Source organism: Marmota monax, unplaced genomic scaffold (genome assembly GCF_021218885.2).
Source record: "Marmota monax isolate L192 unplaced genomic scaffold, Marmota_monax_Labrador192_F-V1.1 WCK01_AAM20220418_F8-fsc00010, whole genome shotgun sequence".
In the NCBI taxonomy this organism is placed as follows: domain Eukaryota; kingdom Metazoa; phylum Chordata; class Mammalia; order Rodentia; family Sciuridae; genus Marmota; species Marmota monax.
This window is the reverse complement of record NW_026692321.1, coordinates 9,297,220-9,314,454: the sequence shown is the minus strand read 5'-3', so window position 1 is coordinate 9,314,454 and position 17,235 is coordinate 9,297,220. Positions and strand designations below refer to the sequence as shown.

Here is a 17,235-nt window from a genome sequence, read left to right as displayed (position 1 = left end):
TCTTATGGTAATGGGCCATCATTTTGTCTTTGCATTCCTGGCAATTTTTTTCAAAAGAAATATATACCCTATATGAGAGCAAAATGCATTACAGTTAATATTACACATATAGAGCACAATTTTTCATACCTCTGGTTGTATACAAAATATTTTCATACCGTTCATGTCTTCATACATGTACTTAGGGTAATGATGTCCATCTCATTCAACTGTCTTTTCTATCCCCCTCCCACCCCTTTGCTCTTTCTAGAGTATCTATTACTCCCATGCTCCCCCTCCGAATTGCATTATGAATCAGTCTCCTTCTACTAGAGAAAACATTTGGCATTTGTTTTTTTGGGATTGGCTAACTTCACTTAGCATTATATTCTCCAACTCCATTCACTTACCTGCAAATGCTATGATTTTATTCTCTTATTGGTGAGTAATATTCCATTGTGTGTATATATACCACATTTTCTTTATCCATTCATCAATTGAAGGGCATCTAGGTTGGTTCCACAGTTTAGCTGTTGTGAATTGTGCTGCTATAATATTGATGTGGCTCTGTCCCTGTAGTATGCTGTTTTTAAGTCCTTTGGGTACTTTGAATGGGATAGCTGGGTCAAAAGGTGGTTATATTCCCAGTTTTCCAAGGAATCTCAATACTACTTTCCATATTGGCTGTACCAATTTGCAGTCTTACCAGCAATGTATGAGTGTGCCTGTCTCCCCACATTCTCACCAACACTTATTGTTGTTTGTCTTCATAACAAAAATTCTGACTGGAGTAGCTTTGATTTGCATTTCTCTAATTGCTAGCAAAGATGAACATTTTTTTCATATATTTGTTGATTGATTGTATATCATCTTCTGGGAAATGTCTGTTCAGGTCCTTGGCCCATTTATTGATTGGGCTATTTTTTTGGTGCTTAGCTTTTTGAGTTCTTTATATACCCTAGAGATTAGTGCTCTGTCTGAGCAAGTGGTAAAAATTTTCTCCCAAGCTGTGATCTCTCTACTTAACCTCACTGATTGTTTCTTTGGCTGAGAAGAAGCTTTTTAGTTTGTACATTCCTGGCAATTTTTGATTCATTGGCAGACATCGTGAATTTAACATGACTGGGGTGGATGATACATGTGTATTGAGGCTTTCTTCTGGGGTACAGCTAAGTTGCTTGGACATGATCCTTTTGAGGCTTCCTTTTTAGCTTTGCTGTGTGGGAACAGAATAGCCTTCAGTCAAGGCTGAGGTGATGCTCCTCTAAATACTGATACCCTGTAAATTATTATTTTTCCATTCTGACTGGTGGGAACACAGGCTATTTCTGGCTTTGTGTGAAAGCTACAGTTCCTTCTGTTCCTTTTGCTTGGTTCTTTACATATTCACAGGTGTGGGCTGACCAGAGCTTTTGAGTACAAGAGTTGCTCACAGACTTCAGCGGATCTTCAGAGTTTGCTTTCATAGTGCAGAATCTCTCTTCTGTGCCCTCTTATCTATGGATTATTAGCTGCTTTGGCTTGCTGAGTTTGAAACCCTGTCTCCTCAACTCGGAAGGATTGCCAGGCTCTGTTTGGATCTGCTCCCTGCTTTTTGTCCTGTGGTCTATCACCTCTTTTTGGGTGGTGATCTGGAGTTGGAGTATTGTAGAACTCATCTTCCCTTAGTTGTCATTACCCTGCACTGCCTGGTGTGTTGGTGTTTGATGTATTTTTGTGTGTGTGTTTTCCAAGAGGTTTATTGGTGTTCTGTTGCTTCATGCTCTATTTTGGCTTAAAACAGAAGTTCTGTTTTAGTGTTTTAATTTAGCTTTTCTGAGCTGATATTTCTTTTGTTTATCTGTTTCCTTTAGCTTTGTTTATCTAAAGGGCGAGTCTCTATCCCTGTTATGGAGCATACTTTATCCTTTTCCGTAATGTGTTGACTGATGTAATCAAACCAGAAGTTTCACCAGCCACTTTTCTCTGTGTGCCTGTTTCACTTCTCTGTGCACTCTGAATTTGGAACAGGTTAATGCTTTTCCTTAGTCTGAAAATTCTAGAAAGTGATCTAGAAATGCAGGTGAAAGAAGATCTTTTCTTGTGGATAACCTGGCACTTATTTTTAATCCAGGGTCAATTTGCATACCACTTCCTGTACTGTTTCACTGATTTTGTTTTCTGGCAATTGTAACATTCAGTCTATTTTGACACACAGAATTTTCTGTTGCTACTAACAACAAACTGGCAAAACTGCAGTGTATTGAGTAGAGATGTGCTGTTTTTGAATTGCCACCTTCACAGGTTGTCAGCCACATGCATCTTAGAGGGTATACAGTATGTGTGAACTCTCAGGGACCTTAATGGATGGGTTCTCAAAGAGATAAGCATACATATCTTTAGTTCCTTTTTGTAACTTTGTATTTCATTCTGCCTCTAAAAGTATTTTTCTTTGAACACTAATACCACTTTGTCTCCTATACTAACTTACATAGTAGTATATTTTCCTATTTGTGTTCCTTAAGTATAAGAGTTGCAATTCTGTTAAAAGTTTAGCAGTTCAGTAAAGGTGTGATGAGCAAATAAATGTTGTGTAATTTAAATTTACATAATGCGATGAGTTCTATTTACTTAATATTTTTCTTTTTGCTCCCATCTGTCTCCAGTCTCTGTGAACTTCATCAGCAATAGAATGTGTTGGGAGTACTTGTACTGAAAGTACCTAGACCACTGTCTTTCCAGCCACGTTTGTGGGAATGACACCAAAACCTCACCCTGCTCATTTCCTGGACCTTAATTTTTTCAAGGTGGCAGTCTACAGTACAGTTTGACAAAGACTCTGATAACTCATTAGTGAGGCTGTAAACGAACTTGTACAGCAACATCTCAGAAAACAAACTGTCTACTCCTGCTTATTAACAGCTTAGGACATTCCATGTCTTAGTGCTCATGTATGCTCATACACAGACCTTTCAGAGTACTGGGTTGTTGCTGATGGCCCGAGTGTAAGATAAGGGAGTCAATTCTAGAAATTTTAAATTTTAAATTAGAAAAGTTTGAAAAAACCTTAAATAGATTAACTCTTTAGCTGCAAGGAAAGCATATTGATCATGAACTATCAATAATCCTATGGCTTAGGGGCATTTTTTTTGCTTATTTATATTCTTCCATCTAGTCTTCAGTCTCTTCATTCTTTTGTTAAATATTTATAGTGAGGTTTAAATGAATGGTGGGTATTGCATCAAGGATACAAACAAAGCTTTGAAGGATCTTAGTTTAGTAAAGGAGCAAGACACATAAATAATTATAATACAGTGTGATGACAGCATCCAAGAAATACATACAAGGTTAATAACATGAAAGGAGTCTGGTAAGCATGTCCAGAACATTAGAAGTTTCGGATTTTTTCTTCTAATGAACAGTACGTTTGACTAGCACAGTGAAAATGAATATTATGATAATGTATATCATGAGTCATATTACCTTTATATCCATTTAAATAGTGTTACAATGTTGTCATTATGTGCTTCTATTTTTGAGTATTTTGTATCCATGTTATTTTCTGTTGCCATTGTTTTCTGAAGTATCTATATATTTTTTGTCATTGGAGGATTCTTTAAAAGTTAGAAAGTGCAATGATTATTAAGGAAACTAAGTTGGTTGAATCACTTTAAGGATCTCCTATGTGTTATATGTTGAGTATAAAGTACACTTATTATACAAATAAAATAGAAGTGAGATAAATATTGAAAGTGTTATATGTAATCCAGTGGTGTAAACTGACATTTATATGGACTGGTAAATTTGTACAGCTTGATTTTAATTTTATCTTTCTAGTTCTTTTGAGACCACCTATTGTAGAATTAAGAGTATATCAGTAGATCTATTCCAACTGATCATTCTTGTAATCATTCAATAATGGTAATTTTTGAACTTATGTGGGTTACATATCTACAAATTTATAATTCTAGTATGTATCTTATGGAGTATTTGTGGTTGAGGTATTAAGTCTCAACCACAAATTAAACATTTATACAGACTAACATTTCATGGTTAATAAAACTACACACTTATTTGTATAAACCATATAATAACTAATCACTAAATGTATAAATTAACTTATATATAAGTTAAAATTGTCATTCACATATTATTATGTCTATAATACTACCAGGATTTGTGATGGTTGCAAACAGGTATTAACCAGAAAGCATATTTACTTCCAGTGGGGAGACAAAAATACAGGCTAGGAAATTGATGAAATAATAGTTAAGAACTCCAGGAAAACGGAGAATACCACCTTTGAATTATAAAACTACACAAGAGTAAAATGCCACATAAGTTGTCCAGATGAAAGGAGTAAGGATGTAGAAAAAGAGGGTAATCTGAATGGTTGTAGAATCATCTGTAGGAAGCTGGAATTTTGTGGATGGCTTGAATGAAAGATGGAATTAAAAGAAAAGGTGGAATACAGATAGGTAGGATGTCAGGATGGTTCAGGATATAGACTCTGGGATAGATTTCCTAGGCTCAAATTCTATCTGCATCTTATTAGCTGTGTGACTTTGGACAAGTAGTTTGGTGTTTCTGTGCCTATGCTACATTTACTGTAAAACAGGAAAGATAATATTGTCTCTCAAGGCTTCTGAGTTTATAACTATAATTAATGATTCATATTTGTGTTCATTGTCATAAGTGCTATATAAATAAGTATTAGGCTGGACAAAGTTGGATAGCTTCATAGATAGTGTGTAAAATGCTCATTCAGCATAGGTCTTAGAGGCAAGAATATGCAGATACTTTAATAGGTGACAGTAAACACATAGTCTTCCTATAACTTGTGGTCTGCATAGCTGTAATTCCATTTTTTGGTTATATGAATGAAAAGGATATAAAAATATTCTCTAATCCTTTTGTTCAAATTCCATTAGCAATACAAACCCACATAGGGTCATGGTTAATGTACACTGATACAGTTCATGAACATTTTGGCACATTTCAGTAGTTCTGTAGTTGATAAATTTTAGATGTCATGATTTTTTGTTTTTGGTCCTGGAAGTTTTTCTTTTTTTCTTCAATAATCTTAAAAAAGGGGCCTCACTGTTATTCTCTCCATTGGGTCTGTGTCGGTCTGAGTAACAGAATAGGAAATGAAATTTACTGATCTCGTACATCCCTCCCTACTGGAAAATTGCCTCCCTGTATGACAACGGTCTTCATCAATCCTTAGTTGACTCTTAGATCTCAGGTCTTTGAAAGGAATATAATCACATATAATGTGTATTCTCCCTCATTGAATAAAATATTAAATACCATAAATTAAAGTTGTAATTCAACAGTTTCAAGTTAAGCCCCTGTTTTCCATTGGTTAAATATTACAAGTGAGTGTCATTACAAAAATAAAACACACACTTATGAATGTCTTACATGTCTTACGCTAGATGCTAAATATAAGCATGAGTACATTGTTTGGGAGACTTTTCTTTGGTCATTGTAGCTTATTTATATTTTTTGGTAGCTTATTGTTAAGTGAAAGGCTGCTGAATGGGGTTTGAATACATCTCCCCCCCCCAATAGTTTTGCTTATAATAAGCATGGGCATCCTTTTATATCTTGAGGACTTTCTGTGTCTCTTGTTCAAAATTAGGGTCATCGCTCTAAGATGAAGGTGGGAGTATGGTGGATGGGGCCAGTTGTCATTTTAGTGATTTCTCATATGTTGTCCCTTGTTTTATTGATGTTAAAATCTTTCATAGAAAAAATCTGTCAGTTATTTTACTGACGTTTCTGGGAGATTCTGTGGCACTACTCCACTGGAGTTTGTGCCTTTTCCTTAAACTTTAATGCGTTTTTAAACTTTGTGTGTGTGGGTGGCTGGGGATTGAACCCAGGGCCTTGTGTATGCTAAGGTACTCTGCCAACTGAGCTATATCTCCTGCCCCCATACTTTGATCATAGTTAAAAACTTGTTTTTAAACTTGTTTTTGAGCATTTAGGAGGGAGACAATATGTTTTGGAAATTGCCATTTGTACCTCATAAATCAACTTATATTTTCTAATTACTGATAATATATTGGTGTCATTTTACTCTGGATTGGATCAGAGTTTATTGTAATTTTTAGATATTTGTGAAAAGCATCATCTTTTGAAATTATTCATGTGGTGTTATTTATCATAAAGTACATCTTGATGTTAACAGTCATGTGTATCTTATTTGCTACTTATGAAAAGATACTACTTTGTTCACATTGAATATTTAGTGTATGCTAAGTGCTATTTTAAGGTTTTTATATGTACTAATGTAACCCTTCCTATCCTGTTACTACTGCTATTTTAGTACGAAATTGAGGCACAGGCTGGTTAAATAATTTCATCAAGCCCTGAAGGGTAGAACCACAGTTCTGACATCAGGATTAGACTACTAAGAGCATACTCCTAATTATTATGAATTAGAATCCCAGGAAATATTTGCTTTTGTCTTGTTTTTATTGGGGTAGATACTTTTATAGTATTTACTACATAGATGAGGCAGCTGTGTCCCAGAGATTAAGTTGGTAATGGGAAGCAGATTATCTAAATTATAGAGCATTGCTCCCCTCCTTCTCTTAATAATTGCTATTTCTGCTCTGTTTTGTAAGTTATTAACTAATGAAACTGAACCTCATTGATGTAGAAGAACACCATGAAGGATGTCATTGGGCAGCTTTCTTCCATCTTGGCACTAGGGTAGATCAGTACCTCTTTGGTCTTTCCATTGAGTTTCAGATACGTTCAACTTGTCCAGCAACGGCAACTGTAGTGCATTTACACACATAGGCCCAAATTATTATTTTTTGTGTGCTGAATTTACCGGAACATTTTATTCTTTGTTAAATAATAGAAATATAACTCGATCTTAAAACTAATGTATAAAAGGTGGCAATTGTCTACTTAGTCTTTTGTTTCCAAAGCATAGAACATGGATAAAAGAGCTTCTGGGAAGTTTATTTTTTGATAAATTTTCCTTCAAATAACATATTTAGTGTAAGAAATCATTGGGGAGGGTATTGTTGAATGTAACAGAACTTGTTACATTTGTCACAGATAAATGTTACCTTCAAATGAAACCAACAGTTATTTTCAGAATAGAACAATGAGCAGCATTTCTAATATGAAGAATTCTAAAATTAAGCAAAAGTAGCTATTATAAAGACATAATTTCAGTTTACTATGTAATTCTTCTTTTGCGGGGGGTGGGTGGGCATGATATACTTAAATTTTGGCACTAAGTAGAAAATAGAAGATAGAGATGAAATGAAGTATATGTATATGAAGTTTTGGGTGTTTTGGGAACTTTGGATTCATACTGTATGTTTGCAAATAACCAAACTTTCTGTAGTTCTGTGAGAGTTGCAGTATGATTTCTAGGTTTATTTGGATTGGAATTGTCTAGTAATTATGTGATTTATATTTTAGGTCTGAACAGAATTAGTGAAAAGGTTTACTCTGAATTAAGCATTCTATCATTCTACTGTATGAAAGTATAACTAAAATTTGGGTATTTTTGCATATGCAATGATAGAACCAATTATTTTGAAATATGAAGAATGTTGAGTTTCAGAGAAATGTATATTAGTTTTTTTAGTTGTAGATGGACATAAGACTTTATTTTTATGTGCTGCTGAGGATTGCTATGCAAGCACTTTACCACGGAGAGCCTGAAATGTATAAAGTTTTTTTTTTTTTAAACTGAAGTACAATGAGGTATCCATCAGTATGGGCTTTATGTCTCTAATTTTGTAATCTAATATCTGAAACTGGATGTACTTCAAAATGTAAAATTTTGGAGGTGCTTACCTGATAATCTCTTGTGTAAAAATATTTCAAAATCTGCAGAACTTAGTGATCAAATACTTCAGTCTCAAGTGTTTTGGATAAGGGATACTCAACCTATAGAGCTTGCCCTTCCATCAGTTTGATAATGTCTTAGGAAAGCATCCTTATGCTCACTCCTAAATCTGTAGATTCCCTGCTATAGAAGCACACCTCCTTGGCATATCTGGTTCTTAAGAACAAACTGTTCCCTTTCATTGTCATATTCCAGTCTTGATTGATGCTCATGATCAGTTTAAAAACTTTGTTGTCAATTATTTAAGTCAATCAACATGTATTGTTTTTAGAGTCTGTTGAAGAGCAGGCACTATTTTAGATACTAAGAATATAGCAATTGACAACAAAAACAAAAATTTGCTCTTTAAGGATTTTTTTTCTGTCTCCGTAGTGGGGGGTACTGGGGATTGAACCCCTCAGGGGTTCTACTCCCCATCCCCCCTTTTTTTGTCACTCTTATTTTTTATGTGGTACTGAGGATCAAACTCAGGGCCTCACTTGTGCTAGGCGAGTGCTCTACTGCTGAGCCACAACCCCAGCCCCCGCCATCCCTTTTTAATCTTTGAGACAGGATCTTGCTAAGTTTCCCAGCTGGTATTGAATTTGCAATTTTCCTGCCTCAGCCTCCTGGATCACTGGGTTATACAGACATGCCACATCATGCCTGGCTCTTGATTATTTCTTAAATGCTGTGATTTGAAGGAACATAAAGAAGTTTTGATACTTTTTAAGCAAGCACTTTAGACTCTTAAAATAATCGGTTTCATGGAACCATTTGTTAGAAGATAGCAGAATGTTTTCATTTTTATGATAACATTGATGATCAGATCTAAGATTAAGAGGAATGGGGTAGAAGTTAGTTTCATAAAAGTGTGGATTACATATCTTAGATTAAATGTATCTTAATTACACATGTAAAGAGATATACACATGGTTGTATAAAACTGGGCAAAAAGGCTGCTGTGCTTAAATTTGAGTGGTTCCTACTATGTATAAAATAGGGAGTGGTACAAATGTACTTGAGAGCTAGATTATAGCCCTTACATCCTTTTTAGAGGCAGGATAATATGCTACTGAAAAGTGTAAGCTTTGGATTCTAGCTATCTGGTGTGTTTGAAACAGACTGTCATTCGTTAGCTTCACGAGGATGGACAATGTTTCACTGTAGTATGAGGAAGCTAATGTCATCCACATTAGGTTGGCAGGACTGGATGAAGATAAGGATAAGTACTGTTGTGGATTTTCACTGCAGACAAAATAATAGTAGCAGTTCTATTAGCACATTAGACATAGGATAGTTGGTGCCGGTCCTTGAAAGTGCAGCAAAGTACTCACCAGGTCTACCTTTCACAGTTGGTCTCTGAGCAGAACTTGATTTTAGTGTATTTTTGTAAATATAGTTACTTTATCCATTTTTGTTCAGTGAAGATAGTGAGTTTTTTCTAGATTCCAAATTTCAAATAAATATTATTTTCCTGAGGGTCCCCTACTATTACTAATCATTTTAGTAATAATAGATGTTGTATCTCATATGTTCTTTATATAGAAAATACAAATGTCAGTGTGTGATAGTTTCGTGAAATTCCTTTAGAAAACATTTTGTTAGCTTAAGGAACCGTGTCTGCTTTACTTAGAAAAGGCATAATAGCTTGCTAGGTTCATTTCGCCCCTCACTCTCAATTCATTGCTCTAACATTATGTTGGAAGAGTGAGCATTGTCGTCATCATTATGTTCAAACGTGACCCTTTTTATTTTTCATTTTAGTGGTTTGTGATAAAGTACTAATTATTGATGACATGAAAGTAAAAATTTTTTATGTAGTGGCTGAAATTCTATCATTAGGTTATTCATCTAAATCATCTGATTCAGAAATATGAACTCAAGCACTTAGAGTATGTCTGGTACATATTTGCTAGAAAGCATGGCCTTGCTGAAAAGCTGTGTTTTTATTACACCATATAATAAACTTCTTATCTTACACGTCTACTGAGGAGCTGGACTTTGGATAATTTGCTCCAGTAATAAAGCAAGAGTGATGCTATTAACAAGTGCTCACTGCACCTTCCCAGACTCATCCACTTCATCCAGTTATTTCCTATTACTTTTCACTTGAAGATCAATTTCTTCATGAACATAATTTTCAGATGTTTATGGAGTGTTTCTTGTGCAAAGCTTATGCCATCACCTAATAATAGGAGAAAGTGCAATTCTTTTTCTGAGGCTATGATAAATTTTAGGAAAATGCCACTATTGTTACTCAAACAAGAGAAAACGTTTCATTGAGCTGTGAAGGTAAGGTAGTTGAAGTTTGTTTTTAAAAGTTCTGTCTTTCCTCAGAAGAATTCAGTAGTTTTTACTGATTTGTGGGTGTTAAAAGTAAAAGGGACCTTAGCAATAATGGTGAAAACACCTTTCTTTGGAAACTCTTGTGCTAAAGACTTGTTGAAGGATAATTTTTTTTTTTCCAATTTGTATCAAATTGCTCCACTACCCTACTGTTTATTTCCCATTTCCTTTTAAATTAAAATTGTCATCCCAAACGGTCAGAATTTCTTTGTCTCTTAGATTTTCTTTCATGTCATCTTCTAGGGATGTTTTTCAACCTACAGAATAATTTCTCCACTCTTGCTGCTGCCTGTCAGTGCTACTCGGTATCATAGCCAGTAACCGTGTGTGGCTACTTAAGTTTAAATGAGTTAAAATTAAATAGAATTACTTAATTCTGCTTTTTAGTATCTGGAGCTGTATTTCAAGTGCTTAATAGATATACTGTGTTGGATGACAGACCGTTTCTATGATCACTGGGAGTTCAGTTGGGATAGCACTGATCTATATTGCAGGCTTTTGGGGTAGGGAACCTTTTATGTTGATGTGAAGAGTATGCAGTACAAGCTCTTCAAGAATTTTAGAATGTATGAATGGACATGTATCTATACCATTCTTTTAATTATTTGCCATTTTTTTGTTCATAATTTTTCCTTTTCTTTTTGAAACTTAAAAATCAAAGAGGAAGCAGTAGTATGGTATTTCCCACATATATATTGCATACAATGTGTATCATATGCCACTTAAAATACTATAAATGGGGGGCTGGGGATGTGGCTTAAGCGGTAGCGCGCTCGCCTGGCATGCGTGCGGCCCGGGTTCGATCCTCAGCACCACATAAAAAGATATTGTGTCCGCCGAAAACTAGAAAATAAACTAGAATTCTTTAACTCTAAAAAAAAAAAAAAAAAAAAAAAAATACTATAAATGGAAATCTTGATGGTTAAGTTTACAGAGACACTCTTTCGGTTTTGTATTTCTTGAGAAGCTAGTCATATTCCTTATGAAGCTAGATGGTGTGTATTTTAAATACTGTGTGTATATGTGCTTTCTTATTTACTTATTTATTTTTAAAAGTTTCAGTGGTGACTCCTTAATGATTGTTCCTTGGCATGAACATAAACACCGAACTAAAGACTGGTGCGAAGAATTGGAGTGCAGGTTAGTATGAGCCCACACCAGGCATCTGCATTTCTTTGTGGGATGGGTGAATAGATGGCCCTGTGAAAAAGTGATGTATGATCACTTCTTGATGGTGCTCCCTGATCTGGAGCATTTGAGTAAAGTTAAAGGGAAAAACAAAACAACAAACTGTTGATTTGGTTATGTTGAAACTTTTCAATGAGAAGATATAAAATGTTACAAAGGGATTGTGAAATGCTTTTATTACAACTCTTCATTTTAGCTGTTCTTTTAATTTTTTAGGGAAACATTTTTTCTCAGTTAAAGTGTATGTATATATATACACACACATATACATACATGTAACTTTGTTTTTCATTTAGTTTCAATTTTCATTTTTATAAGATTGATCTCGTGGGGGAAAAACCTCAGGATGTGGAGATATAAGTATTGCAGAAGGGGATGGGAGATATAATATGGGAGTGAAAGTCCGTATGAGAAACATTTGAATTCCTTTATTCTCCACTCCCCAAAATTGGGCAAATAGTTCTTCATTGTCTCTCCTTCCATATTTTCCGTACATGAGACCAGAGGACCTCTAGTTAGCTGGAAAGCCTCCAGATTCCTGGATACTAGGTACAATATAGGTGGGAATGAAGATATGGGTTTCAAAGTCCAGGAATTTATATATCTCCTGAATGCTGGAACTCTAAGTTTCCTTCCTACTCCCTCCTCTCAGATGCAGGAATAATCCCCAAGAAGTTTGGAGAATTCCTTTCTAGAGAAGTGGAGTAGCCTCTGGAATAGGGCTCTAAATACTAAGGCATTGTCCCCAAAGGTTAGGGCACTATAAGGATATAGCAAATAAGCAGTTCTTGCCACACTCAGAGCTTCCTGGACATCTAAGGATAGAGTCGGGCAGGTACAAAAAATTAACTGGTGAGGAAAACACAGAAAGTAGAACTGAAAGAAATGCACCATGTTGACAGAAGGAAACTTCAAAAATTATAATATTCCCTGGGAGATAAGATTATATTTATTAGATAAATAGTTGTATAAAATGGGAACAAAGGCTTAAAGAGAACTTGGGACATTAAACATATGGTTGTTGGTATACAAAATTTAAATAATTGGAAAATTAAATCCAGGAGATTTTGTAGATATTAGAATGAAAATACAGAGCTAGAATATAAGAGAAGGATGCATTAAAAACAAACCTCTGTTAAAGTTACAGGCTTTTAAAAACACATAGATAATAAAGTAGATAAAATTATAAGAAATAATTCAGTTCTATACTTAGAGTTGAAGGTTGTGAATATTCAGATTGAAATGCTTATTACATTGAAGCACAGCATTATAACCTTCAAGAATATCAGGGATACATTGTTCTAAAGAGACTACGTGGAAGGAATTGGGGCTCAGAAGGACCTCAAACATCCAGAAAAATACAAGAAGCTTTAAGACAATTGGAATCCTTTTGAAACTTTTGAAGAATGTATCTTATATAGATTTCAATATCCAGTTAACTGCTTTCATATTTGATGATTTATGTATAGTTCATGAAATTTGTCACTCATATACCTTGTTTTAGGAAGCCATTCTAAGGTTTCCTTTATTAAAATAGGGAGTGAAATGAGAAGAAAATGCCACTGGATTCCAAACTGGACTTTAATATATGCAAAAGCAAGGCCCTGGATGACATTGTGCCCAGTTGGGGGTGAAAGTAGGGGATAAGGGGTGGCTTCAAGAATCAGGTCTTAGGGGGATGATATGTTGTAATGTAATTGAAATATCACTGCAAAATATTTTTTAAAATTTTTTTTATAGGTGGACAAACTATCTTCATGTTGTGCTGAGGATTGAACTCGGTGCCTTACACTTGCTAGGCAAGCGCTCTACTACTGAGCCGCAACCCCAGCCCTCATTGCAAAATATTTTATATTTTAGTATTTGATCTTTTAGAAATTGGAAAAAAAAAGTAGCAGTGACTACATACAAGCAATCAAGAGTGGAGAGAGTACAGTGGGTGTTAAGTTCAGGAAAAAACAGAACAACAGTTTCTTGTGTATTCATGCCCCCACCCAAGAATTTATTATCAGTGGAATTTTTTGGATAAATGGGAACATTTTATTTATTGACCATATTTAACTACAATTCTTTATTTACTAATTGTAATGAAAAATTGAAAGGTAGAGAAATTTAAAATGTGGAAGGTTGGTGTCCATGGTGAGGAAAGTGAGATGATGGCACTGCACAAATTCTCTCCAATTAAGTAAGACTTTCCCCTCCCCTACCCAGCCTCCCAGCTCCTCTGAGGTGATGGTTTTTATGGAGCAGCACTGGAAGCCCAGGACTGGACCCATTCATTGGGTTCTCCTCAGTTTTCCTTAGCCTGTATCTTGTGATTCTAACAAGTAGATGCCAAGAATGAAGGTATTTCTTCTTAGACCAACCACAGCACTTAAGTGGAAGAAACTCCAGAAACTATAAACATGTGAAGCCATGAAAAGATGATTTGGAAGATGATACAGATCTTGGGTAGTACAGGTCATTTGTTCTGTTTATTAGCATCTGTCTTTGGTTAGGTCCAGGGATTCTGAAGGAAGAAAAGGACTGTGTAGTCCCTGTCTTCAAGAAGGTGTGCCCCAGGTGGAAGTGCAGAGTACTATGAAAGACATGGTGGGGCAGTGTGGGCATGCAAGGGGAAGCCTTAACCTTGGTGGAGGTCAGAGAGAATCCCTGTGGGGACTTGAAGAATTTGGAGAATAAGCAGGAATTAGCTCAGTGGAGATGTTTGGCAGTGAGGAGGGAGTGCTGAAAGGCTAAAGGCAAGGCCCTCTTCAAGAACTGAAAATAAGAGATGTTCTTACTTTTTATCAGATTGCTGTTGTAAAAAAAAAAACTATTACCTGAGGGTGTCACAGATTTAGTTTTCAGTTTTGTTGCATTTGAAATGCCAGAAAAATATTTAGAAGCAAGCAGCAGGAAGATCTTAAAGCTTCTAAGTGACGTCTGGGTTACAGGTAAAATCCGGTAGTTGAATCGTCTGTGGTCATTTATATTTGTAGAGTTGGAGGGAGACCTGGAGAGAGTACAGAGTAAGAATAGCGTTGGGTTAAGCATTTGGAAGTGCTAATATTTAATGTTGGGTAAAGAGGATATTCTAGCAAAGGTGACCAAAAAGGAGCAGCCGAAAAGATGAAAGGAATTCTGATGGTATGGCTGCTGGAATGAAAGGGAAGCTGATTCCTGAAGGAGAGAGCAGTTAAATCCTCTCAGATGGTGTTGAGAGGGAAATGGGTAAGGACTGAAAAAAAGCATCAAAGGAACTCTGAGTTGCTGGTGGCTATTTTTCCCTGCTGAAAAGGGGCAGATTTAAAAAAAACTGCTTGGAAGAGTGATGTGGCTTTGTGTGGGGGAAAAATCCCTGGAAGAATACTAATGAAAATAGGAGGCTAGTTAAGTAAAGGATCATTCCACACGTGAGACTTAGTGTGGTGCCAGTTACAAGCACAGTGGCTTATCTTGGGTATGTGCCTAAGATGCCCAGGTACTTAGGTGCTTTGTGTCTAATCATGTGCCACACCTGATGGAAACCCCCCCCCCCAAAATAGTAACTATAAATAAACCAAATAACTATTTGGTTTATGCCAGGCAGTGTTGACGATTTACTTCGATTACTTTGAATTTTTACAACATTTTGCAGTAGTATTAGACCCACATTTTAGAATCAAAGGAATCCTAAGGTAGTTTTAGCTAAGTAACTTGCCCAGGGTTTCACAGCTTTCAGTGAGGAATTGTGTTGCATGTTCTGTAGCACACTTATAAGCTCATTTCCTTAATTTTTTTATGGATTATATTATTTGATATTTTATTATTTTCCAGGTATTGGGGAAAAATATTTTCTCCCGTTTGTTAGTAATAGTGTGCTTACAATAAAGAAGTACCTTTAAAAATGAGAAGACAGATATCAGTGATATGTTCTACGTACAAATGTTGATATAGCTCTGAGAAATCTCAAGGATTCCTCAGGAAGTTTTAATGTTATCTATAGAAGTATAGTAGGAAAAGAGAAAAGAGGTGGCAACATTGACCAAAATTATGGAACAGTTCTCAATAGTAATTTTGTCAGATGGCTTGTTGACTATTTGGAACAGGAGGGAAAAAACCTCCCAACTTCTGGTCTGTTTTGCGCATTGCTGAGCAGAATGCCATACACAGATTTAGCAAAACACTTTAATATTATGCTGTGCTTCACCTAGTTTGTTTGATTATTTTGATGTGTAAACTTTAAATGATGTGTCCTATAAGGACAGATGGTGCCAATATAAGCTCACTTCCTTATAATCACAATAACCAACCACATGTGTTACCACCTCACTTTACATGAATGAATGTCCCTAAAGGAACACGGTGTTTTCCTGGTCCATCTGGGGAGTCTAGTTACTTTTGTCTTGTCCCTTAACCATGGAAGGCAATTGTCTTTGATCATCCTCATAAAAACTCCTTATAATTTGTGGTCCTCATGATGTTATACCTGTATGTGTTCCTTTAAGGTATTGTTCATTTTTCACTATTGTTCATTTGGTGGGGAATGTTGTGGAGTAGTCCTGTACTGGGCACACACCAGTGCATTGCTACCATGCCAGGGCCTAGTAGAGGTATATTCCCAACCTAAATGAGGCGTTATTTTATGTTTATGAAAACAAGATTTTGTAATTTCAACTCAAATTGAAGTAATCTGGGGGAAATTTGCTAACCCAGGCCTGGCTGGCCAGCACAAGTGATTTTGATTTAACCAGTTTACTTTCCAGGGTGATTTTATTAATACTTACATGATTTGTGGCACAATTGTTTTATGATTTTTAAAATTGGGAAAAACTGTAGGAAAATAAATTCTCCCAAAGTGTCTCTTCCTGTAAGTATGCAAATACATAAAACACATAATGACACACACATAATCCCTTTGTCACCTATTTCCCTCTTTCGCTCATAAAATTATATATTTTTCTAGCATTCCAATGAGTTGTTAATTGTTCATTTTGTGATTTGCAGAGTGGTTGTTGAGCCGAGTCTCCAAGATGAAAGTGAATTTTTGTATGCCGCACAGCCTGAGTTACTGAGGTTCAGGATGGCCCAGCTTACAGTTGAGAAGGCTATGGACTGGTATCAGAGCAGAGCAGAAGAGATAGAACACCATGCCGGGCAGGTGAGGGGAGGACTGCTGCTGCCCAGTAATACTGCAGTGTTGCTGGGTCCTTAGGGCTCAGCGTATGCAATGGATGTGGATAGCAGGGTCAGGAATCATGGAGGTCATTTGCAAGGGATGGAATGAGTGATTCTTACTACTTTTGTTCATTTATTCTTTGCCTCAAAAGTTTTTGTGGCTTTTATTTTGGATTCTTACAGAGCAAATATGTGCAAGAAAAGTTCTAAATCTTTTATAATATAAGCTGCAAAACATTCTGTTCCTGTTTGTCTACATATTAATTTACTGACGTTAATATTAATGTCAGTAAATATTAATATTAATATTTTTTCTACATAGAGTGCTTGACCAGTCCCATTTTACAGTGAGGTAATATGGTTGATTGTGATCTTGCCTTTCAGGAACCCTGTTCAAAGCTGTTTATACTATTTTCCTTAAAACTATACTCAATTTCTCTTAGGCTTTTGAACCTTTACTGAGATCCATAACTACATCAGAGAGGAGGCATGATTCAGAGAGATGAGGATTATACTGAGCTTAAGTTGCTGAATATGAATATTGACTCTTCCACTAACAGACTTTGTGATTTTGTACCTTTTTTGTACCACCTCAATTTTCTCTTGGCATTAGTTCTAGTCAGAGTTCATGAGAACAAAGAAATATACTTGAGAACATTGAAAACTCTGTCAATTGGCTGAACTTGGTAGTGTAGTATCTGTAATCAGTTATTTTGGAAGCTGAGGCTGGAAGA

General features: G+C 35.7%; 1 protein-coding gene across 3 annotated transcripts in view; it reads left to right on the top strand.

Moving 5' to 3' along the window:
* The window catches only part of Nbas (NBAS subunit of NRZ tethering complex), a 330,311-nt gene that overhangs the window by 109,345 nt on the left and 203,731 nt on the right, over positions 1 to 17,235 (top strand). For 2 of the 3 annotated variants that reach the window (XM_046441292.2, XM_046441291.2), the window contains exons 22-23: positions 11,231 to 11,314; positions 16,331 to 16,484. In XM_046441292.2, the coding sequence (XP_046297248.1) occupies positions 11,231 to 11,314; positions 16,331 to 16,484 (238 nt within the window). The remainder of the gene's footprint in view (positions 1 to 11,230; positions 11,315 to 16,330; positions 16,485 to 17,235) is intronic. The other variant, XM_058578372.1, reaches the window with a different exon arrangement.